Raw genomic sequence first — 25821 nt, 5'->3', positions numbered from 1 at the left:
GCTTTTGACATCTGAATCCAAAAATGACCCCAGTTTTTCTCTATCATGTCAACTTTTTAAGGTACAGGATACCCTTCCTTTATCCCAGAAATCATACAAAATGTACATACAAAATAAAAGGAAAAAATACCTGAATATACTGTTTATTTAGAGTTATTTTATTCATACAAAGGCTATGTATTGTTACTGTAAGTCAAATTGTGTACAAGTAGTAAAGTTCTGCTACCAAACATACATATTAAGGTAAAAATTTACGCTTATAGCTTTCCCGGCAGTGTTCAATTTGTGAGCAATCTCGTCTGATGCTCCAACAATAGTCAGCCATCATATGTACATCCTATCTACCCTGATACCTTGCCTCCATGACCTTCAAATCTTGGTGGAATCGTTCACCTTCCTCATCACTGACTGCACCAAAGTTTTTCGAGAAGTCTGCAAGATGGCTATGCAGAAAATGCACATTGATGCTCATGTTGCAATGAAGCATTTTGAAGCTCTCCAAGAGTTTCTGGACAATTATGGTGTAATTCTGTGCTCGTGTATTTCCAAGAAAGTCCTTGACAAGGTTTTTGAATGACAACCAAGTATAGGTAGGAATTACAACAATTCTGGCACTTACCACAAAGTGCGAAAAAGTTATCGCAGTTTGCTTAATACCTATGCAAAGAGCTAAGATAACGCACTCTGCGATAAACAGCCTATTACCATAAAACACGCCCCTTTTCCTATCGCATGCGATTTAGTGCATTTTGATAAATCCAGGCCTAAGATAGGCTGTAGAGAAAAAACTTGACGTGATAGAAGAAAACTAACTGCACTTTTGAAATCAGCATGCCTATTTAAGTCTAAAACAGCTGAAAAATCGAACTCAGCAGAATTGTTAAAAATTGTTCCCCAGTGTTATCTGCAGATTTGATTACCTCACTCCGCGTATTCTTTTCCAGATCATTTATAAATATATTGAAAAGCACCAATCCAAGTACTGATCCCTGAGGCACTCCACTGTTTACCCTTTTCCACTGAGAAAATTGACCATTTAATCCTACTGTTTTTTTCCTGTCTTTTAACCAGTTTGTAATCCATGAAAGGACATTGCCTCCTATCCCATGACCTTTTAGTTTTCTTAGAAGCTTCTCATGAGGAACTTTGTCAAACGCCTTCTGAAAATCCAAATTCACATATACGGGTTTACCTTTATCCACATGTTTTATTAACCCCTTCAAAAAAAAAGAAGATTTGTGAGGCAAGACTTCTTTTGGTAAATCCATGCTGACTGTGTTCCATTAAACTACGTTTTTCTATATGCTCTGTGATTTTGAACTTTAGAGTAGTTGTCACTATTTTTCCCGGCACTGAAGTCAGGCTCACTGGTCTATAGTTTCCCGGATTGCTCCAGAACCCTTTTTTAATATTGGGGTTACATTGGCCACGATTTGAATTGTTAGGAATCCCAGCATGGAGGGAGATTATTAAGGTTGGATGGTGATTGCAAAGGCTTTATCATCTAGAAGGGGTCAGATATGGCAGAGCTGGTAGAGGATGTGAAAGGCTGTTTTGGACATTGCTTGAATCTGGACCTTTAGTGATGAGTTGAATCTAGTTTGACCCCTAGACTTACTTGGGAGCAGAAGGTCAGGATTTTTTCATTGAGGATTACTTTTGGAAGAAGGTAATTGGGTTATTTTTTGGCCCTGATATATAGCATCCCTGTCTTTTTTTAGTGTTTAGGCCAAGTTTATTATAGTGCATTCAGCTTGTGATTTTACTTAGACAGTCCTTGAGGTTAATAGTTGAACTGTGATTTGTGTGAGTGGAATCAGCATTTGTATGCTATAAGCAGAGAAGGACGTAAAACTGAGTTCAAGTGCTTAAAACTCATCACATATGATCTTTTTCTTAAATACATTTGTCAGTTCTGATATTTGTGGAATTAAAAACTTTTAGAGGATCCTCTTTGTAATCAGCCTAGAGTAAGAAGACTTTAATATATAACAAAAATCAGAAAAGAAAGCAATAGTAATTGGACCTCTTGTTTTCTCTGTTTTAAAAATGCCTTTTACAAGTTATAATGTAAGTTTGAAAAATAAAGAAGCAAAAATTGTGAACAGTATTGACATTTCTTTACAATTGCAATTTTTTTGTATACTTTTAAAGCATGTGTGTATTTTTTTTTTTTTTTTTTTAATCAAAGAAACATGTTCTAAAATATGCAATGTTGAACAAATCTTTAATTTTCTTGGAACTGAAATTATCCATATCTTGTACTGCACAGAGTCAAGGAGCAATAACTGAACGTTTAAGGAGTTTAAGTATGCACGATTTAACATCAATACAAGGGGATGAGCCAGTGGGCGGAAGGCCCTATCCTGCCTTTTCTGAACCAAAAAAGAAGACCAAGACCTCTGTCAATGAAGGAATGGGTATGTTCTAAATGTTGTAACAGAATATTTGATTAAGAAGTACCCAATCAAAAACTATTTTAGACTTTTATTAGCATATCAAAGTAGTGAAAGATCATCTGTGGGTTGTTGTTTTTTTTTCTAAAACTATATGAAGATAGCATAAAATAATCCAGTACCCTTCTCGGGACAGGCATGATTACATTTCAACTCCCTAGCATTTCTAATTTGTGTTGGGGGGTTCCTCCCCCTTTTTTTTATCCTTCCAGCTTGGTTACACCCCACCCAGATGGCATGTTTGTCCATCTCTGGAAACCCTGCTAAGGACTGGAGGGGCGGCTCATTGAAAGCCTCTCCTATGTATTGTTTGTTAGCCTGCAGAGATCACCACTGTAGTGAGGCCTGAGTGCATCACGTCCATGACCTGCTGAGGCCTGATCTACTCCAATGGAGGGGGATTCAAACCTGTAGACCCACTCCTCCCATATGCTACATTGTGCAGCACTATGGCCTGAATCACGGATATGGCTCATTAAATATAGTTTTATTTTAAATCTCAATATGCATCTAGAAGTCATGATTTCAAATGCTGCTTCCTACCATAATTGACCTTATTTTGGTGGTCATCTGCCACTCGTGAAGTTCAGCTAACTTATATAATGTGTATATGCTTATATGGTACCCCAAAAAGTAGTGAGATAGGCTGATAGAGAGAGAATCAGGATCTAATAAAGGATTCTTCAGGATGGGCCAAACCAGCACTGGGGGAAAAAAGAAATATTCAGCTCTTTTTCCCTATTAGCCTAAGAACAAAGGTAGGAATTAGTCCTCAGAAGTAGGCTTAGAATCCAAGATGTATTCAGATGCATCTGGAGAGAAAGTGTATATTAGAAAAGAAAAAGGAGGAGCAAAGAGACAAGGTGAGACAGATTGGGTAGAAAATACAGGCTGGTTAAAGGGAGGAATAGAAAATCTCAATCATTTACTCTTCTGAGTAAAATGAGATCAGAAAGACCAAAGATGTAAGCAACAAACATACATGAATATGTGAAGGAAAAGAATTATAACTACAGAAAATATAGAAACCAAAGAAACAGAAAAACCTATGTTGCCCATCTTGCCTGCCCAGCCACTACAATTCCTACCACTCCATCAGAGATCCCCTGTGCTTGTCCCATGCTTTCCAGAATTCACTTAGAGGTAGATCTTCAAAAAATACGTGCGAGTACGTTTGTTCGTGCCACTGGCGCGAACAAAAGTACACCAGATTTTATAAGATACGCAATCTTATAAAATCCGGGGTCAGCGTGCGCAAGGCTGCACAAAATCGGCAGCCTGCGCGCACCGAGCCGCGCAGCCTGCCTCCGTTCGCTCCGAGGCCGCTCTTGGAGGGAACTTTCCTTCTACGTCCCCCCACCTTTCCCTCCCTTCCCCTATCTACCCCACCCCCCAGCCTTTGTTGGGCAAGTTACACCTGCTTGAAGCAGGCGTAACTTGCGCACGCCACCCCAGCATCCCCTGGCACAGGCCGCAATGCCGGGGGACTTGGGACCGCCCTCCTGGCCTGCCCCCGAACTGTCACCACGCCCCCGGACCGCCCCCTGCCCCCGAACACACCCCCTGGACACGCCCCCTCCCACCCCTTTTAGGAAGCCCCGGGACTTACGCGCGTCCCGGGGCTTTGTGCGTGCCGGCGGCCTATGCAAAATAGGTGCGCCTGCGCGCGAGTGCCCTGCGCACGTAAATCCGGGAGGATTTACGCGCGTAGGGGTTTTAAAATCTACCCCTTTATTGTCCTTTTCTCTTGCTCTTCCATTGGGAGGTTGTTCCATGCATCCACCCCTCCTTTCTGTAAATAAATACTTTTAGATTACTTCTCAGTCTATGCCCTTTCACAGTCACTCCATGACTACTTGTTCCAGAGTCTGTCTGTCTGAGACATGCGTCCTGTGCATTGATACTTCAGAGGGATTAAAATATCTCTATCTTATTCCCCCATGCTGCCTTTCCTTTAAGGCATACATTTATTTATTTAAAAGTACATATATTTTCCGAATTTATGTACTTTTATGTCCAATGCGGATTATGATTGTATATACATAAATTATCAACAAAAGAAATAAAATATGAAACAAAAGTCAGTTCTTCCTTAATAAAACCTAAAACTAAGGGCCAGATTTTAAAAGGCCTACGCGCACCGGGCCTATCTTCCAAAGGCACGGCCACATGCATAAAGCCACGGGACGCGTGTAAGTCCCGGGGCTTCGGGAAAGGGGCGGGGCGGTCTGGGGGCAAGGCCGGGGTGTGGCTAGAGGCCCCCGGCACAGCAGCCATTTGCCGCTGTGCCGGGGGATCGTGTGCCGGCAGGGTGCCAGGCGTGCACAATCTGCACCTGTCCCGAGGCAGGCACAGAAGGTAAGATAAAGTTTTGGGGGGGCTAGGGGGCGGGTAGGTTAGGGGAAGGGAAAGAGAGGTTAGTGTAGGGGGAAACTGAGGAAGGCTGCTGGTGTCGGTACGCGCAGAATGCACAGAATGCCCCCTTGCTTGTGCTGACCCCCAATTTTATAACATGCGCACACATGTTAGAAAATCGGGCATCCATGTGTGCGTGCTTCTTTGAAAATCTACCCCTTTATGAATAAATAAGATGAAATGTTTACATCATTGTCTGTCCCCCATATGCTTTACAACAAAGACCACAGGCCATTTTAATAGCCACACTCTGTTCTGACTCCATCCGGTCTATACACTTTTGAAGGTGCAGTCGTCAGAATTGCACACAGTATTCCAGATGAGGTCTCACCAGGGACTTAAACAAGTGAAATATTCTCTCTTTTTTTTTTTCTGCTGACCATTCCCCTCTCCTTATGCACCCAAGCATCTTTCTGGCTTTTGCTGTTGTATTCTCCATCTGTTTAGCCACTGAGCATCAGATATGATCACCCCTGGATCCTGCTCTTATTTCATCCATAGAAGAATTTCACTTTACTTTTCTGCTCTTGGGTTTTTGAAGCCCAAATGTATGACTGCATTTTTTAGCATTAAATCTTAGTTGCCAAACTCTAGACCATTCCTCAAGTTTGCTAGAAATTGAAAAGATTAGCTGAAGGAGCTGCCAGTATTTCTCTGAGCTCCCTTAAACACCCTCAGATATATCCCATCCAGCCCCATCGCTTTATCTACTATTAGATTAGCTAGCTCCTCATGAGCATACTTTTCTGAAAATCGTTTGAGATTTACTTCACTTCTAATTCATTTTCTGTGGTCCAACTCCAGGCCCCTCCTCCGAGAACATCAAAAAAATAATAATTCTTAAACAATTCTGCTTTTTCCTAGCCAGTCTCTACATATTCCTTCCCTCCTGTCTCATAATGCTACTTTTGTACTCTCTCCTACCATGAGCATATGTTAAAAATGAATAAATAAATAAAGATTGTCCCGTTTTACATATTTGCTAATTTTTCTTCTATTTTCGTCTTTGCTCTCCTGATACTTTCCCAGTTTCTTATCGCTTTTCCAGATATTGTCGCCTGACTTCCTTTCTGTGATCTCTTGCTTGTGAATGCTAACCTTTTTTTTTACCCTTTCTTTTTCACCCACTTCTTTAGAAAGCCTTTTTTTCCTCTTACCTTTATTTACTTTCCTAACAAAAAGGTTAGTTGCCCTTACAATATAACCATTTTAGGTTTGCCTGCTGCTCTTCTACTTCGCCTAGATTTTCCCATCCATCTAAAGACTCCTTGATGGGTACTCCCTTGCTTTACCTGAAGTCTAGGACCCTTGCCTTTGAATGAACAATCACCGCCTGCACTCTGATACTGAGCAACACCTTCTGGTGATCACCAAAAGCACAGTTAAGCAGCAGATTCAGTATTGTTTCCTCCCGTGTGGGTTCCATTACCAGTTGATGGAGCAGTTCTCCCTGCAGAGAATCCAGGATCCCCCTGCCTCTAGATGATATCATAGCCCATGGCTGTTGATTAGCAGAGGACTGAATGAGAGATTGAGAATTATTAGATTTAGATTTAAGCAAAAGTTAAATATAATGAATCAAATGTTTATTGATAGTGGGAAGATTTTGAGAATCTTGGTTTTCATCTCCCTATTTTTCCTCATTCGCTATATGTGACATGCTGCCGCTACCAATTAGTGGATAGCAGTATAGGAGATCTCTAAATAAGAGTGAATAAAAAGACTAAATCATGCTTTTGATGAGCTTCAGTGGGTTGTCAAAGTATAAAAAAATGACATTTCTGGAGTAATGAAATTTCATGTTTTGTTCAGTTGGTGTAGCAAAAAAAAAAAAAAGTCAAATATCTGATAATAAAGTAACTTCTATAGTTGTGTTTATTTTTTTGGTTTTGTTTTGGGGTTTGTTTGTTTTTTTAAATCTAGCAAAAATGATTTACAGTCTTGGAGCAACCTCTTTATATAGGTTAAATGCAGTAGTTAGCAACTTTGATTTCTGTTAATGAACATTTTAGCATGCTTATGTTTATTTTCCAAATAGTGTAATACAAAATAAGTATTCAGGTTATATAGTGTTACTAAAATAAGTATGTGACCCCAGCATAACATAGAATTAAGTTGTAATGTAATGTAGAATTTCCAAAATACATCTTTTTTTTTTTCTGGTAATGTATTCTGCTTGTGCATCTTTTGTGCTTTGTATAAAAAATGGAAGTCGAAAAGACCTCAATAGAGAAATGTTGAAAACCATCCCTTTTAGCAGAAATCTAAACATGCATAATGGAGACCTCTTGGAGAGGACTATTAGTGAAGTCTTTGTTTTTCTCCAGCTTCTGTTTAATGCCAATCATAAAAATCCCCATACAAACTGTGATATTTTAATAGAGAGCATATTTTTCCATTTTGAATGTTTCATTCTAGTAAAAATGTGTGTACCATTCTTTTTTCACTTGGCAGCTTCGTCCTGCTGCTTGGGTTTTCAGCTTGGTTGGAACCAGTACTATGATTCAGTGCCATGACTTAATTTGCAGCTACCTTGGGATTTTCCCCCTATTTTATATCCCATCCCAACTCATCTAGTCCACTCAGTGTAGTGATAATCCGCAAGCAGGGGCCATGCCCCAGGGCTTTTTCCGGAAGTGCAGTCGTTATCTCTAAATCTGGGTACTAGGTATTGCCGTTGTGTGATGACCGACTTCCTTCAGGGACTGTAAATGGTATCTCTGCAGCATCTCTGACCTGGGGACCTGGGAATGTGACCCAGGTCCCTTCGCATGGCGGTGCACAGCATTTCAACTGAGCTGCTGGGCCCCTCCCCCCCTCCATTTTCTAAAACAAAATTCTATCACTTTTAAAATGGAAAATAGAATTTTATGTTTTCTCTGGTAAATATTTCTTTCAAGAATAGTTTACGAAATAAATTGAGTAATATGAAACAAGTATTGCCGTTTATCAATATGCAGCAGTGTTTAATATATGAAAAGATACTAAAATATATTTGATTTTTATAGCCATGCAAAGCATGATGCAATTAAAACCAGACATCTGTCTAGATCCTTTGAATCTGCATTCAGTTAAGAAGCAATTTGCACCATCTAGTGGAGATACTCGGTAGAAATTTTCATAAAACTGAAAGAAAGAACACACACTGCATTACAGGTTGTAGAATGAAATTAACATGGTCTTTATCTGCTGTCATTTACTAATTAGAAGAATACATGTACATCTGTTCCAACAGGATTAGATTGGATTCTGTCTGCAGCAGAGTCAAAAATGTGGTAGTAATAGTGAGGAACAATACTTTTTTGCTATCAGGTCCCCCTGCATTTGTGGTGCTTTGCCTCATGTCTCCACAAGCCTGTCTGGTGTTGGATCTCAGTCCTTACTGGTGATTCTACCTCTTGTTGACATCATCCGCAGAGAGCAAGAGTTCTGCTATGGGGAGAGAGGAGAGCTGCAGGAGGGGTGAGACATTTGTCATCAGGTCCCTCCTCAGCCATGAAGCGTTGCGGTCTCTGCCTCCCAAAGCTTCCCAGGGATTGGGGCCTAATCCTTGCTGGTGGATTTTTTGGGATGATGATGGGGAAGCATTGAGCAGCATCACAGGACAAGATAATGGTATTTATCCTCTGCTCTTGGAGTGAAGGGGCTGGATTTATTGGGTCTATAATGGCATCTTTGTGTATTAATGATATATTTAGGCAGATGTGGGAGGGGATTTTGTGGTATATTGTGCAATGATTGTTTATTAAATTAGACCAGCCTGCAATGAAAAGCAATTAACCAGTGATTTTGACGTTTAAAGTGCGTGTCCTTATTATGACAGCTTAGTAAATAGGTCTCTTAGAACTCCTCTGACATCTGAAATGTTTATTCTTATGACTCATTTTCTGAGCCAGGAGCTCTTGCCACTGGATGAACATATATAACACCTCACCAACAGGTAGATAATCATACATGTGGCACTCTGTGCAAAAGACAGGAAAACCCCCAACTCGCTGCTGACTTCTATCTGCATCTTAATTTTATTAAGTTGCTAACATTTTAAAAGCTAATTATGTAGTAGATATACATCAACATTTAAGGAATTTTAAATTATTTGGTGGTGTTTTTTAAAGTCTATGATAGTAACTTTGATATCAGCATTCGGGCACACATGTACGCTTGTATGCTGGATTCACACCAAAGGACGCAGCCATTTTATAACATATGTGCGTATATGCGAGTATGGAATAAAATAAACTGGATGCGCATACATGTGCGTACAATTTTATGTTGACTTGCAGCTGTGCACCAATGCCATTACAAGTTTTCCCAGTTCACCCAGTTAAGGGATAGGACTGCCACTCCACCCCCCCCCCCCCCGCAGGAAATTAGCCTTCCTTTCCCCCTGTTAGCCCCAACCCTTAAAACCCCGCTGACTAGCCTAGTTTTTTTTTTGTGTTTTGTTTTTACTAGTGCTATAGATGGCATGTAAGTAAAAAAGTTAATCAGCAGAGGATCCCAGCGTGTGCTTGTGCACGTAAAAGTTAAGCGCATATTTCAAGTTAAAGTCCCAGAATGCCCATGTCCTACCCTTGCCCTGCCAGCCTACGCCCACACCCTGCCTCTTTTTGGGGCTTTCTCACTTGTGCACGTATCGGAAGATACATGCGTACACGGGTGGCTTTTAAAATCCACTCGGCACACTCCGGCTGGACATACTCTTGTATCTTCCGGTTTTGGTGTGTGCTAGGCTTTTAAAATTCACCAATAAGGTTTTTAAACTAACTAGTTGTGAATGGCTTGGGTTAGTTTGTGAATGACCAGAAACAAGTTGTCAGTGATTGAAATCAGGGTTGATTGTATGTTCAAACTTGCTAATTGACTGTTGTTTGAAGATTTTCCTCCTAATGGGGGGTGGGGGTGGGAGGGGAAGGTGCAGGGTTTATGGGTTTTAACAGAAAAAAAGCCTGGAGTGGGTGGGGATCAAGTGTAGTGATCTTTACAAATGGACAATTCTAGTACTTACAAACAATACTAACTGGTACAAGCTCAGGAATTTGGCTCAAAGCCTATTGTCTTTAAACTTACGCAATTCTTAACACTTGCAATACATACTAGCCTTAAAAACGAACACAGTCAGTGATAGGTTAACTCTTTAAGATTTTTAAAGATTTTAAGCGTTCTTTCCCAGCAAGTCCAACTTACCACCAAAGATGAAGGTTCTGCAGTCAGCACTCTTTAAATACTCTCAGCAGACTGGGATAGAGCGCTGCCGCCTTTAGGAGGGAGGCGGGACATGTATAGGCTAGCCAGTGTTGGGCATTGTACGTGGGCCCATTGCAAATTCAAACACTTATGTTCTCTTGTGGCAATGGCCACCCGGCAACACAGTGTCTGCTTCCTAGGGATCAAAGATAGCAGCCCACTCCAGTCAGAATTGAAGCCATGAGGCCCTGGTTAGAACGCAACCCCTCGCAGAGTGAAGCAGCAGAGTTTAACGGCAGATTTTTCCCTCCGGCTTTCCTGTTCCCTGCAATTCTGATCCCCCTACTTCCAGTTCAGTTCAAGCGCAATGCGAGGTCCTTATCTTCCCATGAGACTGAGGCAGAGAGAAAGATTTCATCAGAAATCGCTTTTGGTAGATTTAGGAGACTTTTCCCATTCCTCTGGAGATGGTGTAAAAAAGAAAAACGAAGGAAACTCAGGCTCATTCATAATTTATCCTGTTCTTCGGGAAATTCTGTGAATGACCTGATAGACCCTCAATTGTGCTTGGTCTCTTACGCATGCCTCGATTCGGCCACAGCAATTATTCAAGAGGCAGGTGACCGTGTTGAGTTGGCGAAGGTAGACATTGAGTCCACATTTTGCTTGTTGCCCGTCCAATCCTAGTTCCTTTCACTTCCTGGGTTCCCAATTCTGTCAGTTTTATTTTGATAGGTGCATTACTTTGGGCTGCTCAATCCCTTGTGCGTATTTTGAGCTGTTCAGCTCCTTTCTGCATTGGGTGGTGGAGCAGCAGTCTGGATCCACAGGCGTCGTACATTACCTGGACAATTTCCCGTTTATAGGTAGAAATGCGCAGGAATGCAGGCACCGATTAGCCACCTTCTAGGGCGTTGAGGTGGAGTTTGGTGTCCCATTAGCAAAATAAAAAAAAACAAAAAACAAAACAAGGAGGCCATCCAGGTCAATACATTTTCTTAGGGATAGAACTGGATATGCGGGCACCGATCTCCAGACTACTAGGGGATAAAGTCCTAAAGTTGCGTAAAGCTATTTGAGAAATGTACAGCGCTAGGAAAGTGACTTAGTGGCAATTTCAGTCCTTCATCGGGCTACTCAGCTTTGTATCCCGGGTGATCCTGATGGGGAGGGCATTTGTGTGCAGATTAGCCTTGGCCATGGCAGGTGTAATGTGACAGTCTGGTATTCATTCGGAAATCCAAAACCAATCAGAGCACAAAGGGTTGCAGAATAGTTTTGAAGAGATGGGGACCCATGGGAAGGTATAGTTCTCACTCCTTTCGGATTGGGGCGGCCACCACGGCTGCGAAGCTGGGCTTACACCCTGAGGTCATAATGTCTGTAGGTAGATGGCACTCAGAGGTTCAGGTTATATGTTAGACCTAAGGATTATTTTCACCATAGTTATTAACTTGGTTTCTCTGTTCCAGGTCTGATGCCACGAATGCACTCCATCTGAGTTATAGGGCATTCTTGTGTGTATTGGGCTCATAAGAGAGCCACCAGATGGCCTTGGGGTGAACACCTGGGCATGGCTACACATCAATTGTCGCAGGTTTGGAAAGGGATGAAGTGGGATCAGCTGATGCCGACTGTCCTGCACACGAACAAGATACTCTCACCCCGCTAGCATTGATGATTCATCTAGGGGGGCAACAATTTGACAACTACATGCAGTGTCGAGTTGATTCAAAAAATACTAAAGGATTTTATTGAAATTAAAGGATATTTTCCTCAGTCGGTCATCATATGGTCTTGCATCACTCCCAGATGGGAGTGGAGAGGAGATAGGTCATATGTGGCGGATAGGGCGAGGAGAAAAATCAACAGGTGGATGTGTAGATTTATGCCCACATTAGAAATGATTTCCATGTTTAACTTGAGGTTTCATAGTAAAAGAAAAAAAAAAAGCTTGTAAGAAAAATAAGCAACAGAATATGGTCTAACTAAATGATTAGGTGCTTTGGATGGGTCTGGGACAGGCATTTGGACTAACCAAAAAAAAATCAATTTGAGATTAAGAATTCTGTATGTGTGAATAGCTGGTAAAGTCCTTTGTATCTGAATGTTTCAGTCTCCATGTATGTGTATGTATTGTTGACCTATAATGCCTGTTTTCAGTTCAAATGGGCATAGAAAAAAAAAAAAAATTCAAACAAGACTGCTATGCTGGTAAAACTGGTATGTTTGGAAATGCTGATGCCTTCCCCTCTATAGTAATACATTCTAAAGATGATTTAAGATCCATAGAAAGCTCAGTGGCCTGAGATACTGAGAGTGTTTTGTGCATAAGACAATACACTTTGAAATTCTGTTGGAGATTTGAGGTGTGATACTAGTTTAAGGTTGTAAGTTCAAATTATGTGTGTAAGATGTGAGACTCCAGGCTTACACCAGTTATGCTTATAATACAGTATTTGATTTGTTTTAAAAAGCTGAATTTTGTTTAGTGTGTTGTGTGATAATAAAGGTTTAGCAAGTGTCTTTGGAATATTTTCCAAAAGGTATAGTTGCCTATTACGTTCAGTCTGATGAGGTCAATAGGTGATAGATCCAGGCACACTTGCAGAGACCATTTAATGCATTTTTACATCACATACCTATTTTCCTCCTCCCCAGAGTCTTCATAGTGCACAGAAGAAGGAGGATAATTGCCCTGCTACTTGCTGAAAACCTAGATCAATTTACACTTTGTCCAGAATAAAAGCATACTTATGCTGTATTTTATTCTCTTCTTATGCCCATTTTTATGGATTGCCACAACCCTGCACTACTACGTTTTCACTCTGATGCTTGACTTTTCAAGCACAAAACTAAAACATTCTTTTCTCTGTCTTGCTGTATATATTGGTGTATGTATGTGTGCAGTTAATGGGCCGGTGTTATGGAATACTTTGCCATTAGCTTTGTGCTCTTCCCCTGATATGGCAGCGTTTCATAAACAACTTAAAACTTGCTTGTTTCAGGAAGCATTAGGACAATAGAAGTTGTTTGCTTTTGCATTTCATCTGGATGAGATTGTTTACTTTTATGTTTCTTAGCATCCAGACAGATGAATCCAGAACCAGTGGGTTATGCATCTCTACCAGCAGATAGAGACGGAGCAAAGCTGACATCACAGTATATATATACCCCTGCAGTGACATCAACCCGCCAGTATTCTCCAGCAGATGATGAATGTGAATCTCCCTACTGAGGATTGCTTCAAGTTTTAGAAGGAGAAAAAAGGAAATTGAATTCGTCCTGCTCTCCTGCAGTGATAGCAAATGGTCCCACCCCCAGTTAAGAATTCCCAAGGTGATTTCCATGGTCCCTCAGATAAGTGCCTTGGGCCGGTAGATGGTTTTTCAGCCAGCGTGGACTTAGCTGTTGAAACAGCTGAAAGGCAGCGGATTCAGAAAGCTGAGCGTGGTGGTGACGGTATATGCCCTCTCCCCCCGCAATCGATGACCAACTCTGTACTCAGCCGGGATGGGTTGAGCTCAGGTAAAGCTTAAAAAAAAGAGAGAGAACAGAGAAGGAAGGATTTTTTGTAGGGCTTCCTCCGGGCTCCATGCTTGGTGTGCTGATTTACCTTTGTTCCCGCCTCTGAGGCAGTTTAAAGGACATGGGCAGCCTGGCGGTTTGAGCAGTACTTTTGGGCTAGGCCCCGCTCTTAATCTTTTCTCTGTGTACCGCACGGTAGGTTGTGGTGGCGATTTTAAGCGTTTTCCTGCACGTTAGGCTGCCCTTTTCAGGACCGTCTGTTTGTACAAGTGTGTCTGGCTGTGCGTCCGGTTGTGCGCCCAGGTTTTCATGCTTAGTTGGACATCTGCTTGGGCATCCAGTTGGTAGTGATGTCTAATTTAAGTGCATGACTTCCTTAATGCACAGTCTGGGAGGTATTGAGGTTGGGCACTTATCGAGGCACAGGGTTGGACGCTTAAATTTTGGATGTCTATTTTTACAGCGCAAATTCAGCTGGATGCACACCTTTCAGTCACCTGTTAAGTATACTGACAGACTGATGGCGCCTATAGCTAAGAAACCTAAGCGCCTTACCCTCTGTGCCGCTTGGCATATTCGGCCATCTCAGCCTAGTGTGCTAGTGCTGCTTGGAGGCTCAGGAAGAATTGCCTTCGTCTGATTTTACTAAGCCCAGTTCTTCCCAGCCTGATGAGGTAAATATGTGGCAGAAGGGGCACCTGACTCTGGAACTCCCTTAACTGGTTCATCAGCGGGGGAAAGTATTCCACTGGGCGCAGGACAGGTACTTCCTAGTTTTGGCATGGATCCTTCTTCCTTTTCTTGGATGCAATTTTTTCAAGGATTGCAATCCTTTCTTTAGGCGCAGTCCTCGGCCCCGACCAATCTTGCCAGGTCAGAGTCGCAGCTGATGACCTCCTGCGTGCCTGGTGCTGAGGTTAAGCATTGAAGTACATCTAGATTGGCAGCCGGTCTTCCTGATAAGGACCCAGATGGCACGGATGATGAAACCGATCCTTATTCCCTGGAGGATGGAAATTCCTCCGGGATTGGAACCTTATAGGACTACGTTGCAGTTCTTTCATAGAGATGATTTAACGGCTCTGATTTTCCAAACATTATAGATGCTGGGAGTCCCTGGGGCTGAATTCATGTCTGAGCCAAAGAAAAATCCCATTTTGATTTCTTTGCGTAAAGTATCTTGTTTTTTTTCCCCTGTTATGGAGGCCATTCAAGAATTGATTGATTGAGTGGGATGCCCTGGAGGCTAATTTCAAAGGGGGATGAGCCTTGGAAGGCGTGTACCCCTGGATCCAGTGGCGAGAGAGCAGTTGCATTTTCTGAAAGTGAATGCGCTTGTGTGCGCCGTCACCATGCAGACAACTATTCCTAGGGAGGGAAGAGCAGCGTTGAAGGATGTGCATGATAGAAAGATTGAGGCCATCCATAAGCAAACATTTGAAGCAGTGGCAATGACTTTGCAGATAGCTTCTTGTTGTTCCCTGGTGACTTGCTCCTGTTTACTTCTCTCTTAGGAGGTCGATGAATCTGTGTGAATTCCAGGGCAGTAATAGAGCTAGCAGCCGCCTTTTTGGCAGATGCGGGCTGCGATTTGGTCTGAAGGGTGACTTTGGAAATAGTAGCCAGGTGTCAGTTATGGCTGAGAAATTGGTCGGCCAATGCAACCTACAAGGTTAACCTTTTGAAGTTGCTCTTTAAAGGCTTGCTCTTGTTTGGGAGCAAATGGCCAATAAGTTGGGCGATTTCCTGGTTCCTCGGTTGCCAGAGGGTAAGAAGCAGACACTGCTCTCCTTTAGCATGAGATGTCATGCTAGGGGATCCAAGTGTTTTTGATCCTATAGAGGAGTGGACTTTCAGAAGACTCTATCTTTCAGTAGGTCTCAGTCCTTTCATCTCAGTCCAGACAAGGGTGCAGGCAAGGTTTGCCGACCCACCTCCAGGAACAGGAGATAAAGGATTGACTTTTTCTTTTATCATAATGTCTCTTTGCTACTCCCCGCAGAAGATTCAGGCATTGGAGTGTACATTGTCAAGGTTCCTCAGTCTGAGGGCTGTAGTTCACATGCCCTCTTTATAAGAAAATACAGGCCTATGTTCATTTATTTCGTTGTGCCCAAGATGGAGGGCTTTTTTCGTCCCATCCTGGATCTCAAAGGGGTCAACAGTCATTTGCGGGTGACACAGTGATAATGGCCATGTAGTTAAGGAGTTTCTGACCTCCTTGGATCTATCTGAGGCATACCTGCATATTCCCATCTGGCTAGAGCCCCAACATTTTCTGCAATTTGTGGTTTTGGGACGTTGTCATCCATTTCAAACGCTGCCTTTTGGTCTGGCCACCGCACCCAGTACTGTTTCCAAGGTTATTTTATTTTTTATTTTTTTATTTATTATTTTGCTATACTGGCTTTCATGACAGGAATCACATCAAACCGGTTTACATTTAACAATGTGTGTAAGGTAGAGAGAACTCAAACCACAGTAACAAGAGCATGGTTAGGAGAGTGAAATAGTTAGAATAAAATAGGGAAGTAAATAACTGGGATCTGGAAAAGAAAAAGGGGGGGCGATAACTGAGCAGTAAAATATTTACAGGGTAGCAAAATCGATTCCAATATAATATTTACAAGGTAGCAAAATCGATTCCAATATAGTGCAATTGTATAGCAAATGACATTAATAACACGGTAATGGAGATGACGGAGAAGTTAGTGGTTTCTTATTTAAATCCATTTTTTGATAAAGTGTTTGTGATGTTGGGTGAGGATCTCAATTGAGGCCTGGAAAGGCTTTTTTAAAAAGCCAAGTTTTCAGCCTTATGTTATGGTGGTGGTGGCGGCAGAGTTGAGAGAGGATGGGATTCTGGTACACCCATACTTGGATGACTGGATGATTCAGGCCAGGTCTCTTCCAGAGAGCCTCCTGGTGTCGCGCAAGTGATCTTGTTGCAGGAGCTCGGTTGGGTGGTAAACCCGGCCAAGAGCAGTCTTCAACCATCTCAGTCGGTAGAGTATCTCAGTGTTTGTTTGGTTCGACACGAAGCAGAGCACGGTTTTCCTGCTGGAGGTTCATATTCAGAAGCTATTGGTGCAGGTGCGACTGAATACAATACACCCGAAAGTGTGGTCCTATCTATAGGTGCTCGGATTTTTGGTGGCAGCCTTGGAAGTGGTTGTATGGGTGAGAGCACATATGCATCTTCTTCAGCTGTCTCGTTGGAGCCCACAGTCTCAAGACTATTCGATTCGGATCCACCTGCTGATGGAGGTCTGCTCTCAACTACAGTGGTGGTTACGAGCAGATCTAAGAGAGAGAGTTTCCCTAAAATCACCGGACTGGCTAGTACTCACAACAGATGTGAGCCTCCAGGGTTGGGGATGTCATTATCAGGAACTGACAGCGCAAGGGTGCTGGAGTGCAGAAGACTCTCTCTGGAGCATCAATCAGCTGGTTGCTCGAGCAGTCCAGTTGGCATGCTTGCAGTTCGGTGACAGGTTGCAGGTCCGGTTAATGTCAGATGATGCAACGACATTGGCCTACATCAGTCTTCAAGGAGGAACCAAGAGCCAACAAATGTCGCAGGAAATAGACAAATTTATGGAATGAACGTAAGTTCGTCTTCAGGAGATCTCAGCCTCGCACATTACAGGAAAAGATAATGTAAGAGCAGACTTGAGAAGTAGGCGGAGTCTGGACCCAGGAGGATATGTATTGTCAGACTAGGCATTTCAGCTAATGGTTAATTGCTGGGGTCTTCCTTTTCTGGAGCTGCTGGCAACTTCTTGCAATGCAAAGGTTCCTCGATTCTTCAGTCGCAGGAGAGATCCAAAGTCATTGGCCATTGATGCTGTCATGCAGGAATGGTCAGAGGACAAGCTGCTGTATGCTTTTCCCTATGGTCTGTGTTGGGCAGAATGGTTTGGAGGGTCGAGAGTCACAAAGGTATGATGCTTCTGCTAGTACCAGATGGGCCCAGGAGACCATGGTAGGCAGATCTGCGAAGGCTTCTGGTAGACTTCCCCCCCCCACCCCACCCCAGTTTCCGGCACACAGGGATCTGTTGTGGCAGGGGCCTCTCTTTCATGAAGATCTGACTCAATTTTTGTCTTACATTGTGGCCCTTGAGAGGGGGCTCGCTTGCTGAAGCGTGGATATTCTACTGCGGTGATTCTTACTGGTAGCATGGTGGCAAAGTTCTCCACTTCCATAGCCTATGTGCAGGTTTGGCGAGTGTTTGAGGCTTGGTGTGAAGATCGAGGGGGATCTTTCTTGTTCAGTTAAGTTCCCGCTCATTTTGGAATTTTTGCAGGATGTATTTAATAAAGGGTTGGCCCTTAATTCCTTAAAGGTACAGGTACCCGCTCTTGCCTGTTTCAGGGATCAGGTGAATGGTGGTCCCTTGTCTGCTGTTTCAGATGTGGCCCGTTTCTTGAAAGGAGTGAAACATGTTTGTCTTCCTTTGCGGTTATTGGTGTCCTTGTGGCGTCTTAATCTGGTTTTGGATTTCTTACCAGGCCCTACGTTTTGACTGATGCTTAACCTTTCCTTGCAGTTACTGACCTTGGAAACGGTGTTGCTTGTGGCGATTTGTTCTGCGTGTAGAATATCAGAGCTGCAAGCCTTGTCTTGCTGGGAGCTATTCCTTCAGTTGCATACTGTTCCTTCTTTTTGCCAAAAGTGGTCTCAGATTTTCACTTGAATAAGACCATTTCCCTGCCGTCTCTGGATAGAGAGAGATGCAGAGAAACATAGTCTATTGTGGCTTTTGAATGTCAAGAGACATATTGTGAGGTATCTGGAGGTTTCTAAGCCTCTCAGGAAGACTGATTGCCTGTTTGTTCTCCACGGTGGAAGTAAACAGGGCGAGTCTGCGTCACAGACTACAATAGCTCTGTGGATTAAGGAGTTAGTTACGGCCACATATGTGGAACCTGAGCAGCCATTGCCTAGTCAGGTAAGGGCTCATTCCAATAGGACTCAGGCAGTGTCATGGGCAGAAGTTAGATTGTTGTCTCCCGTCGACATTTGCCTTTGCTCGTGTGGATTTGATTGGACTGCAGGCAGCCTCTCGCCATGTTCGGGAGTAGTTTGGGTACATCACACTGGTTCTGGATTCATCTGTCTGAACACTAAGAAATGAGATATTACTACTTATGTGATAATTTCCTTTTCTTTAGGACAGACAGTTGAATCCAGATTCCTGCCCTTGGCTGCTGAATGATTGTGCTATGGTCCTCCTGCATGGCTACATGTTCCAGGGGTTACTGGTAAGTGTTTAATCCAGTCCCTAGCCTAGTGTTAATATATTCTTCGTCTGAGTTCAGTGTTTCCTGTTGGCTTAGTACTGGAATGGTTATCTGTTATTAATCAAGTTTTTGTTTGTCTACAGTTGGCTTTTGAGAGAATACTGGTGGGCTGATGTCACTGCCAGGGTATATAAACTGTGATGTCAGCTTTGCACTCTCTCCATTTGCTGGTAGAGGCACATAACCCACTGGTTCTGGATACATCTGTCTGTCCTAAACAAAAGGAAATTCAGGTAAGTAGTAATTTTTCATTTATTTAAATTGTTGATGTGTTAATTATGAATATTTTATTGTAATCTTTCCAGTATAGTTTTCTGTTGTAGGTGGAATAATTTTTATTTTCTAAATAAATAAGTCTAATCTCTGTTATTATTTTGTAGCTTTTTTTCTCGTTCTGGCCAGGAAGTGGAAATATATCCCCACTACTATACTATTCCCTTTATCCTTGGAATTTCTATCCATGAGAATTCCAGAGTGCAGTTTGTTTCCTACAAAACTTTTATACTGCTTAACTCTATGCAGTCCTTAACATATAGTGCCACCCCCTCCTCCAATTTTATCTGCCCTGTCATATCGATATAATTTGTACCCTGGTATGACAGTGTCTCGTTGGTTATCCTCTTTCTACCAGGTCTATGAGATGGTTGTTATATCCTCCTCTAGTGTAATGTATTCTGACTCTGCAGTCTTATTTTTCATACTTCTAACATACAGACATGATGCTTTGATCCTCTCCACTACCACATCTGAACCATTCTCTTCAGGAGGTACAGAAGTAAAAAACCAAAACATTCTTCCAGTAAAGAAAACGCTTCAGGCCTTGCCATCATCACGGCAGAAGCTTTTAGCCCCATACTGCTAACCAGTCAAAATCAGGAACTGGTTTCTGAATGAATCTGGAGACTACAGTCCTTTTTCCAAAAGATTTTCCTATAGGTGGAAGACTGATGTTTTATAGAAACATTTAGCCCATTTTAGCCTCCAGAATATCCTTTGGATAATTTCAGAAGGCTATAGATTATGCCTATTGGAATATCCTTCAAATTGTCTTCCTGGGCTGGCCCAGTAACTCCATGTTGTTCATTACGCTACAGATGGTCCCCAGTTCAATTCTCAGGTCTCTTTCACTTCCTGGGTCAGCTGAGGATGCTGCAGAGGCAGTATTAACAGCTCCCTGGGGAAGGGGGTCATGATTATTTTTCACAAGACAAGCAGGGATGGTAGTCCTCACATGTGGGTGACATCATCAGGATGGAGCCCAATCATGTAACACTTTTGTCAAAGTTTCTAGAACTTTGACCGGCACACTAAGCATGCCCAGCATGCCACCAACCCTGCATCCATCAGGGGTCTCTCTTCAGTCTCTTTTTTTTCCACACAGCAGTAGCCTCGCGGATTCTGGAGCTCTGTGAGTTTACCTCACAGTTTTTCCTCACGGAATTCAAAACTTTAAAGTTAAAAATTTGTCCCCCATCGACCACCGACCTTCGTTGACGCCAGTAAATTTTTCCCGTCGTTTTTCGGTCAGTTCCCGGCAGGGTTCTTTAATCGGTGCCCAACGGGAACTGACCGTGAGCCTGTTTATTTTTTCTAATATGGCTACCGGGTTCCGCAAGTGCCCCGAGTGCCCTAGAACTATGTCCATTATGGACCCGCACGATGTGTGCATTTTGTGTCTCGGGCCTGTTTACGACATGCAACAGTACTAGCTGTTCACAAATGACACCAAAAGGCTGCAGGGCCCGCTTGGAGAAGATGAAACTCCTTTTTAAAGTATCTCCATCGACTTCTGCTAAGCCAACATCGAGTCAAAAACCTGCGTTCTCGAAGACTCAGTCACCACCGAAATCTAAGCAACAGAAAGCTGCCGGTGACCTGACTTCGCCTTCCTTTTCCCGGTCCAAGGCATCGACATCCTCTTCATCAATGCTGGAAAAGGAATGGACCGACCATCGAGAAAAGCATAGTCATCGCCATCGACTAAGTGCTTCATCCAATGTCAGCACTGGAAGGCCATCGATATCGACGGAGCTACCGGCCAAGAAGTCCCGAGGAGATGAGGTCCCATCCCCGTCTGGACTTGGGACACTGAGGCATTCCCCCACTGCTACTGGTGCTGTGAGCCGAGATTCCACTAACACAGGTGGACCCTCCAGCAACACCCTCCGAGCCTCCACCCCGATGGCTGTGCCACCGATGCCAGCTTCTCGGGCGGAATTGGACAGGATTGTCCAAGAGGCAGTCCTAACTCTATGAGGATTCCACCAGCACCGGCCCCCATGCCGATGGCCGACCCGATGCCTACCATGCTGGCTCCACTGCTTGACAGACTGGATTCATTACTCGGTGCTCTGCCATCGACGCCATTTCCTGCCATGCCATTGGCTCCTACAAAGCCACCGATGCCGATTCCATTGTCCTCAGATGAGGAACCAAATCTACCAATGCCGGAGCCAACTCAAGGACCATCGGGGTCCTTACTGCCTCAGCATCCTTCAAGAACACCAATGCCATCACCATCCTCTGTGCCCCCGTTGATGCCACCTCCAGATCTGGTTGGATTTGGACCTATACATCAACCTGAGGGTCCTAGAGGTTCTGGTGATCAACATTATAATCCCTGGGGGGATGATTCTACAGACTCTGATTCAGAGCCTTCACCCCCAGAGGAATGCTGTCGCTCCCCGCCTGAAGACTTGACATTTGCAAATTTCATTAAGGAAATGTCTGAGACCATTCCCTTTAATTTGCAAACAGAAGAGGGTGCCAGACACAAAATGCTTGAAGTGTTGCAATTTGGCGATGCACCTAAAGAGGTCGTGGCAGTCCCAGTTCATGAAGTGCTTCTGGACTTGCTACACCGTAACTGGGAACATCTTGGCACAGTTCCTCCAGTAAACAGGAAAGCTGATGCCATTTACCTAGTGAGGTCAGCCCTGGGGTTTCAAAAAACACAGCTGCCCCACCAGTCTGTGGTTGTGGAGTCTGCTCAAAAGAAGTCTAAAAGATCCAGGCCTTATTCTTGGGCACCTCCAGGTAAAGAGCAGAAATCGTTAGATGCCTTCGGACGAAGAGTCTTCCACGGATCAATGCTCATAGCACGCACAGCAGCATACCAGCTGTATATGACTCAATATTCCAGAAATCTCTGGAAGAGGGTCCAAGAGTATTCTGAATCTCTACCAGACAAATATCAAGAAGGGCTCAACATCCTCCTCAAAGGTCTTGATGCTGGCAAGCATGAGGTAAGGGCGGTATATGATATCTTTGATACCGCCTCCAAGGTTTCTGCAGCAGACATAAGTGCTAGACGCTGGGCATGGCTCAAGTCCTCTGACTTACGACAAGAGGTCCAAAACAGATTAGTGGACCTTCCATGTACCGGTGACATCTTATTTGGCACTAAAATTCAAGAAACAGTTGCGCAATTAAAGGACCATCATTACACCTTGCATCAGCTGTCTGCTCTTCCTGCAGATTATCCATCCACCACTAAAAGATCTTTCAGACAAGATCCTAGACAGTTTGCCTACAAACCGAGAAGGTATTATCCACCTCAATCTCGTCCTCGACAATCTAAACCTCCACAAAGAGGTCAGGCTCGTCAGGTTAGAGTGCCAAAAGCGCAACCAGCCCCACAAACAGGTCCAGCTTCGGGGTTTTGACTCTCTCGTAGAGAGCAGCAGCCAATCCCTTCCTTTCCATTCCAGTGGGAGGTCGTTTGTGCTATTTTTCCAATCTATGGCACACCATCATGACGGATCAATGGGTCCTAACTGTAGTCAGTCAATGATACCATCTAAACTTTCTCACTATACCACCGAACGGGTTGCCCGTCCAGTCACAAGTCCAAACATTCACTCCCCGCACCTTGAGGTGGAGCTCTCGACCCTTCTGCAATTGAATGCTGTAGAACCAGTACCTCGACAAAGGTGGGGTCAAGGGTTCTACTCTCGCTACTTCCTAATTCCAAAAAAATCTGGAGGCATTCGTCCAATTTTGGACCTACGCGCTCTAAACAAATATCTCAACAAGGAAAAGTTCAGAATGGTAACTACTTCCACTACTACAACAGAAAGATTGGCTCTGCTCTCTAGACCTTCAGGAGGCTTACGCACACATTGCGATATACCCTCCTCATCGCAAATACCTCAGATTCACAGTTGGTCAACATCATTTTCAATACCATGTACTACTATTCGGACTCGCATCAGCTCCGTGAGAATTCACAAAATGCCTGGCAGTCCATTTGCGAAAAAACAATGTCCACATCTATCCATACCTAGATGATTGGCTTGGCACGGCTCATACTCAGAGGAAAGCACTTCAGTCACTCCAATCACTGGGGTTTCTAATAAACTACCCCAAGTCAAATCTGACTCCATCGCACACAATATCGTTCATAGGAACACATCTAGACACCATACAGGCAAAAGCCTTTCTCACAGAGAACAGGGCACGCTCATTATCAACCATAGCCAAATCAGTGCAATCTCGCCGAACCACTACGGCTCGTCATCTCTTGACCTTGCTGGGTCACATGGCGTCCACAGTTCATGTAACTCCCATGGCTTGACTGGCCATGAGAGTGACGCAATGGACTTTAAAATCCCAGTGGTCCCAGTCAAGTCAAAAGATGCCTCACATTGTCCACGTCACCAACCAACTTCGTCTCTCCCTGGCTTGGTGGATACAGGAGTCCAATCTACTAATAGGACTACCTTTTCAACCTCCACAATCTCAAATCATATTAACGACAGATGCATCCACCCTGGGTTGGGGGGCCCATGTCAGAAACCTCCAAACCCAGGGAATCGGGACCATGGCAGAAGCAAAGCATCAGATAAACTTTCTGGAACTCCAGGCAATTCGATATGCCCTCTTCGCCTTTCAGGATTGCTTCTCAAACAAAGTAATCCTGATCCAAACAGACAATCAGGTAGCAATGTGGTACCTGAACAAACAAGGGGGCACAGGCTCTTATCTACTGTGCCAAGAGGCAGCGCAGATCTGGGCCTGGGCTCTCCCATTCCAAGCTACTGAGAGCGACCTACCTGGCAGGCATGGACAATGTGATAGCGGACAACTTCAGTCGGACCTTTCATCCCCACGAATGGTCCCTGGATCCCACTGTAGCAAACCGCATATTTCACCGGTGGGGGTCATCCACAAATAGACCTTTTTGTGTCAATACTACTCTCTACACCGCAATCACAAGACATCTTCGCGGGATGCTTTCGCCCACTCGGGTCAACTGGTCTCCTGTATGCCTACCCTCCACTTCCACTCATCAGCAAGACTCTCGTGAAGTTACGACAGGACAGGGGCACAATGATTCTCATAGTCCCTCACTGACCGCGTCCGGTTTGGTTTCCTACCCTCCGCGACCTATCAGTCCAGCAACCAATTCGACTGGGCACAGATCCAATGCTAATAACGCGGAACAGCAGTCTTTACATCATCTCAACCTCCATTCGCTATCCCTGACAGCTTGGATGTTGAAAGGTTGATTCTGCAATCTTTAAATCTTTCTGACAGTGTATCCCAAGTTCTCGTAGCTTCACGAAAGCCTTCTACTAGAAGATCGTATCGTTCAAAATGGAAAAGATTTTCATCGTGGTGCACAACAAAGGAAATAGAACCTTTTTCCTATCCCATAACAAGGTTCCTGGACTACCTCTGGCATCTCTCGGAGTCTGTCCTACAAACTTCCTCCATCCAAGTACACATTAGCCCTATAGCTGCTTATCACAAAGGTATAGGAAATACCACGATATCAGCGCAACCACTCATGGCTCGCTTCATGAGAGGTTTACTACAACTTAAGCCTCCACTACACCCTCCAGTTCCCACATGAGACCTTAATGTTGTTCTAGCACGACTTATGAAGCCTCCTTTCGAACCCTTACATTACTGCGAGCTTCGACATTCACCTGGAAGGTAATCTTTCTGGTAGCCATAACATCAGCTCGTAGGGTCAGTGAACTACATGCACTGGTAGCATACCCACCGTATACCAGATTTCTTCATGTCAGTGTGATACTTTGTACTCACCCTAAATTTCTCCCTAAAATAGTTTCTTGTTTTCACTTAATTCAATCCATAACTCTCCCTACCTTTTTTCCAAGACTTCACTCACAACCAGGTGAGCGAGCTCTACACTCCTTGGACTGGAAACGCGCTCTTGCCTTTTATTTAGATCGCACTGCAGCCCACAGGAAGTCCACCCAACTATTTCTCTTTCGATAAAAACCAAATTGGGAACTCCGGTAGACAAACAGACCATATCTACCTGGCTAGCGGATTGCATTTCTTTTTGCTATCATCAAGCGGGACTTCCTCTGCAGGAACGTATTAAAGCACACTCAGTAAGAGCAATGGCAACGTCAGTGGCACACCTCCGTTCCATATCTCTTGCTGACATCTGTAGGGCTGCCACATGGAGCTCCCTCCATAAATTTGCAGCTCATTATTGTCTTGACAAGACTGGCAGACAGGATTCCATCTTCGGCCAATCGGTCCTATGTAACCTGTTTCCCATTTAATAATCCAACTTCCTTCCTGCGACCTAGGGAGATGATCAGGCTGCCCGGCTAACCAAAACTACTACAGTTATTTTGCCTGTTGCACGTCGTTAGGTGTTTTGGTTACATGACATTCGGGCATCCTGTAGCTTGCTAATCGCCCACATGTGAGGACTACCATCCTGCTTGTCCTGTGAGAAAGCAGAGTTGCTTACCTGTACAGGTGTTCTCACAGGACAGCAGGATGTTAGTCCTCATGAAACCTGCCCGCCACCCCAAGGAGTTGGGTTCGTTTACATTTTCTTATTTTATTTTTCGCTTGTACTTTTTACTACAAACGAGACTGAAGGGGGACTCCTGCTGGATGCAGGGTTGGTGGCATGCTAGGCATGTTCAGTGTGCCGG

At 43.8% G+C, this 25821-nt stretch overlaps 1 protein-coding gene across 3 annotated transcripts in view; it reads left to right on the top strand.

Annotated features, from left to right (window-relative positions):
• Nucleotides 1-25821, top strand: part of REEP3 (receptor accessory protein 3) — a 198133-nt gene that overhangs the window by 160145 nt on the left and 12167 nt on the right. For all 3 annotated transcript variants that reach the window (XM_029609727.1, XM_029609726.1, XM_029609728.1), the window contains exon 6: nt 2273-2420. In XM_029609727.1, coding sequence (XP_029465587.1) covers nt 2273-2420 — 148 coding nt within the window. The remainder of the gene's footprint in view (nt 1-2272; nt 2421-25821) is intronic.

The sequence above is a fragment of the Rhinatrema bivittatum genome, chromosome 7 (assembly GCF_901001135.1).
Source record: "Rhinatrema bivittatum chromosome 7, aRhiBiv1.1, whole genome shotgun sequence".
NCBI lineage: Eukaryota > Metazoa > Chordata > Amphibia > Gymnophiona > Rhinatrematidae > Rhinatrema > Rhinatrema bivittatum.
This window is presented reverse-complemented; position numbering and strand designations above follow the sequence as displayed.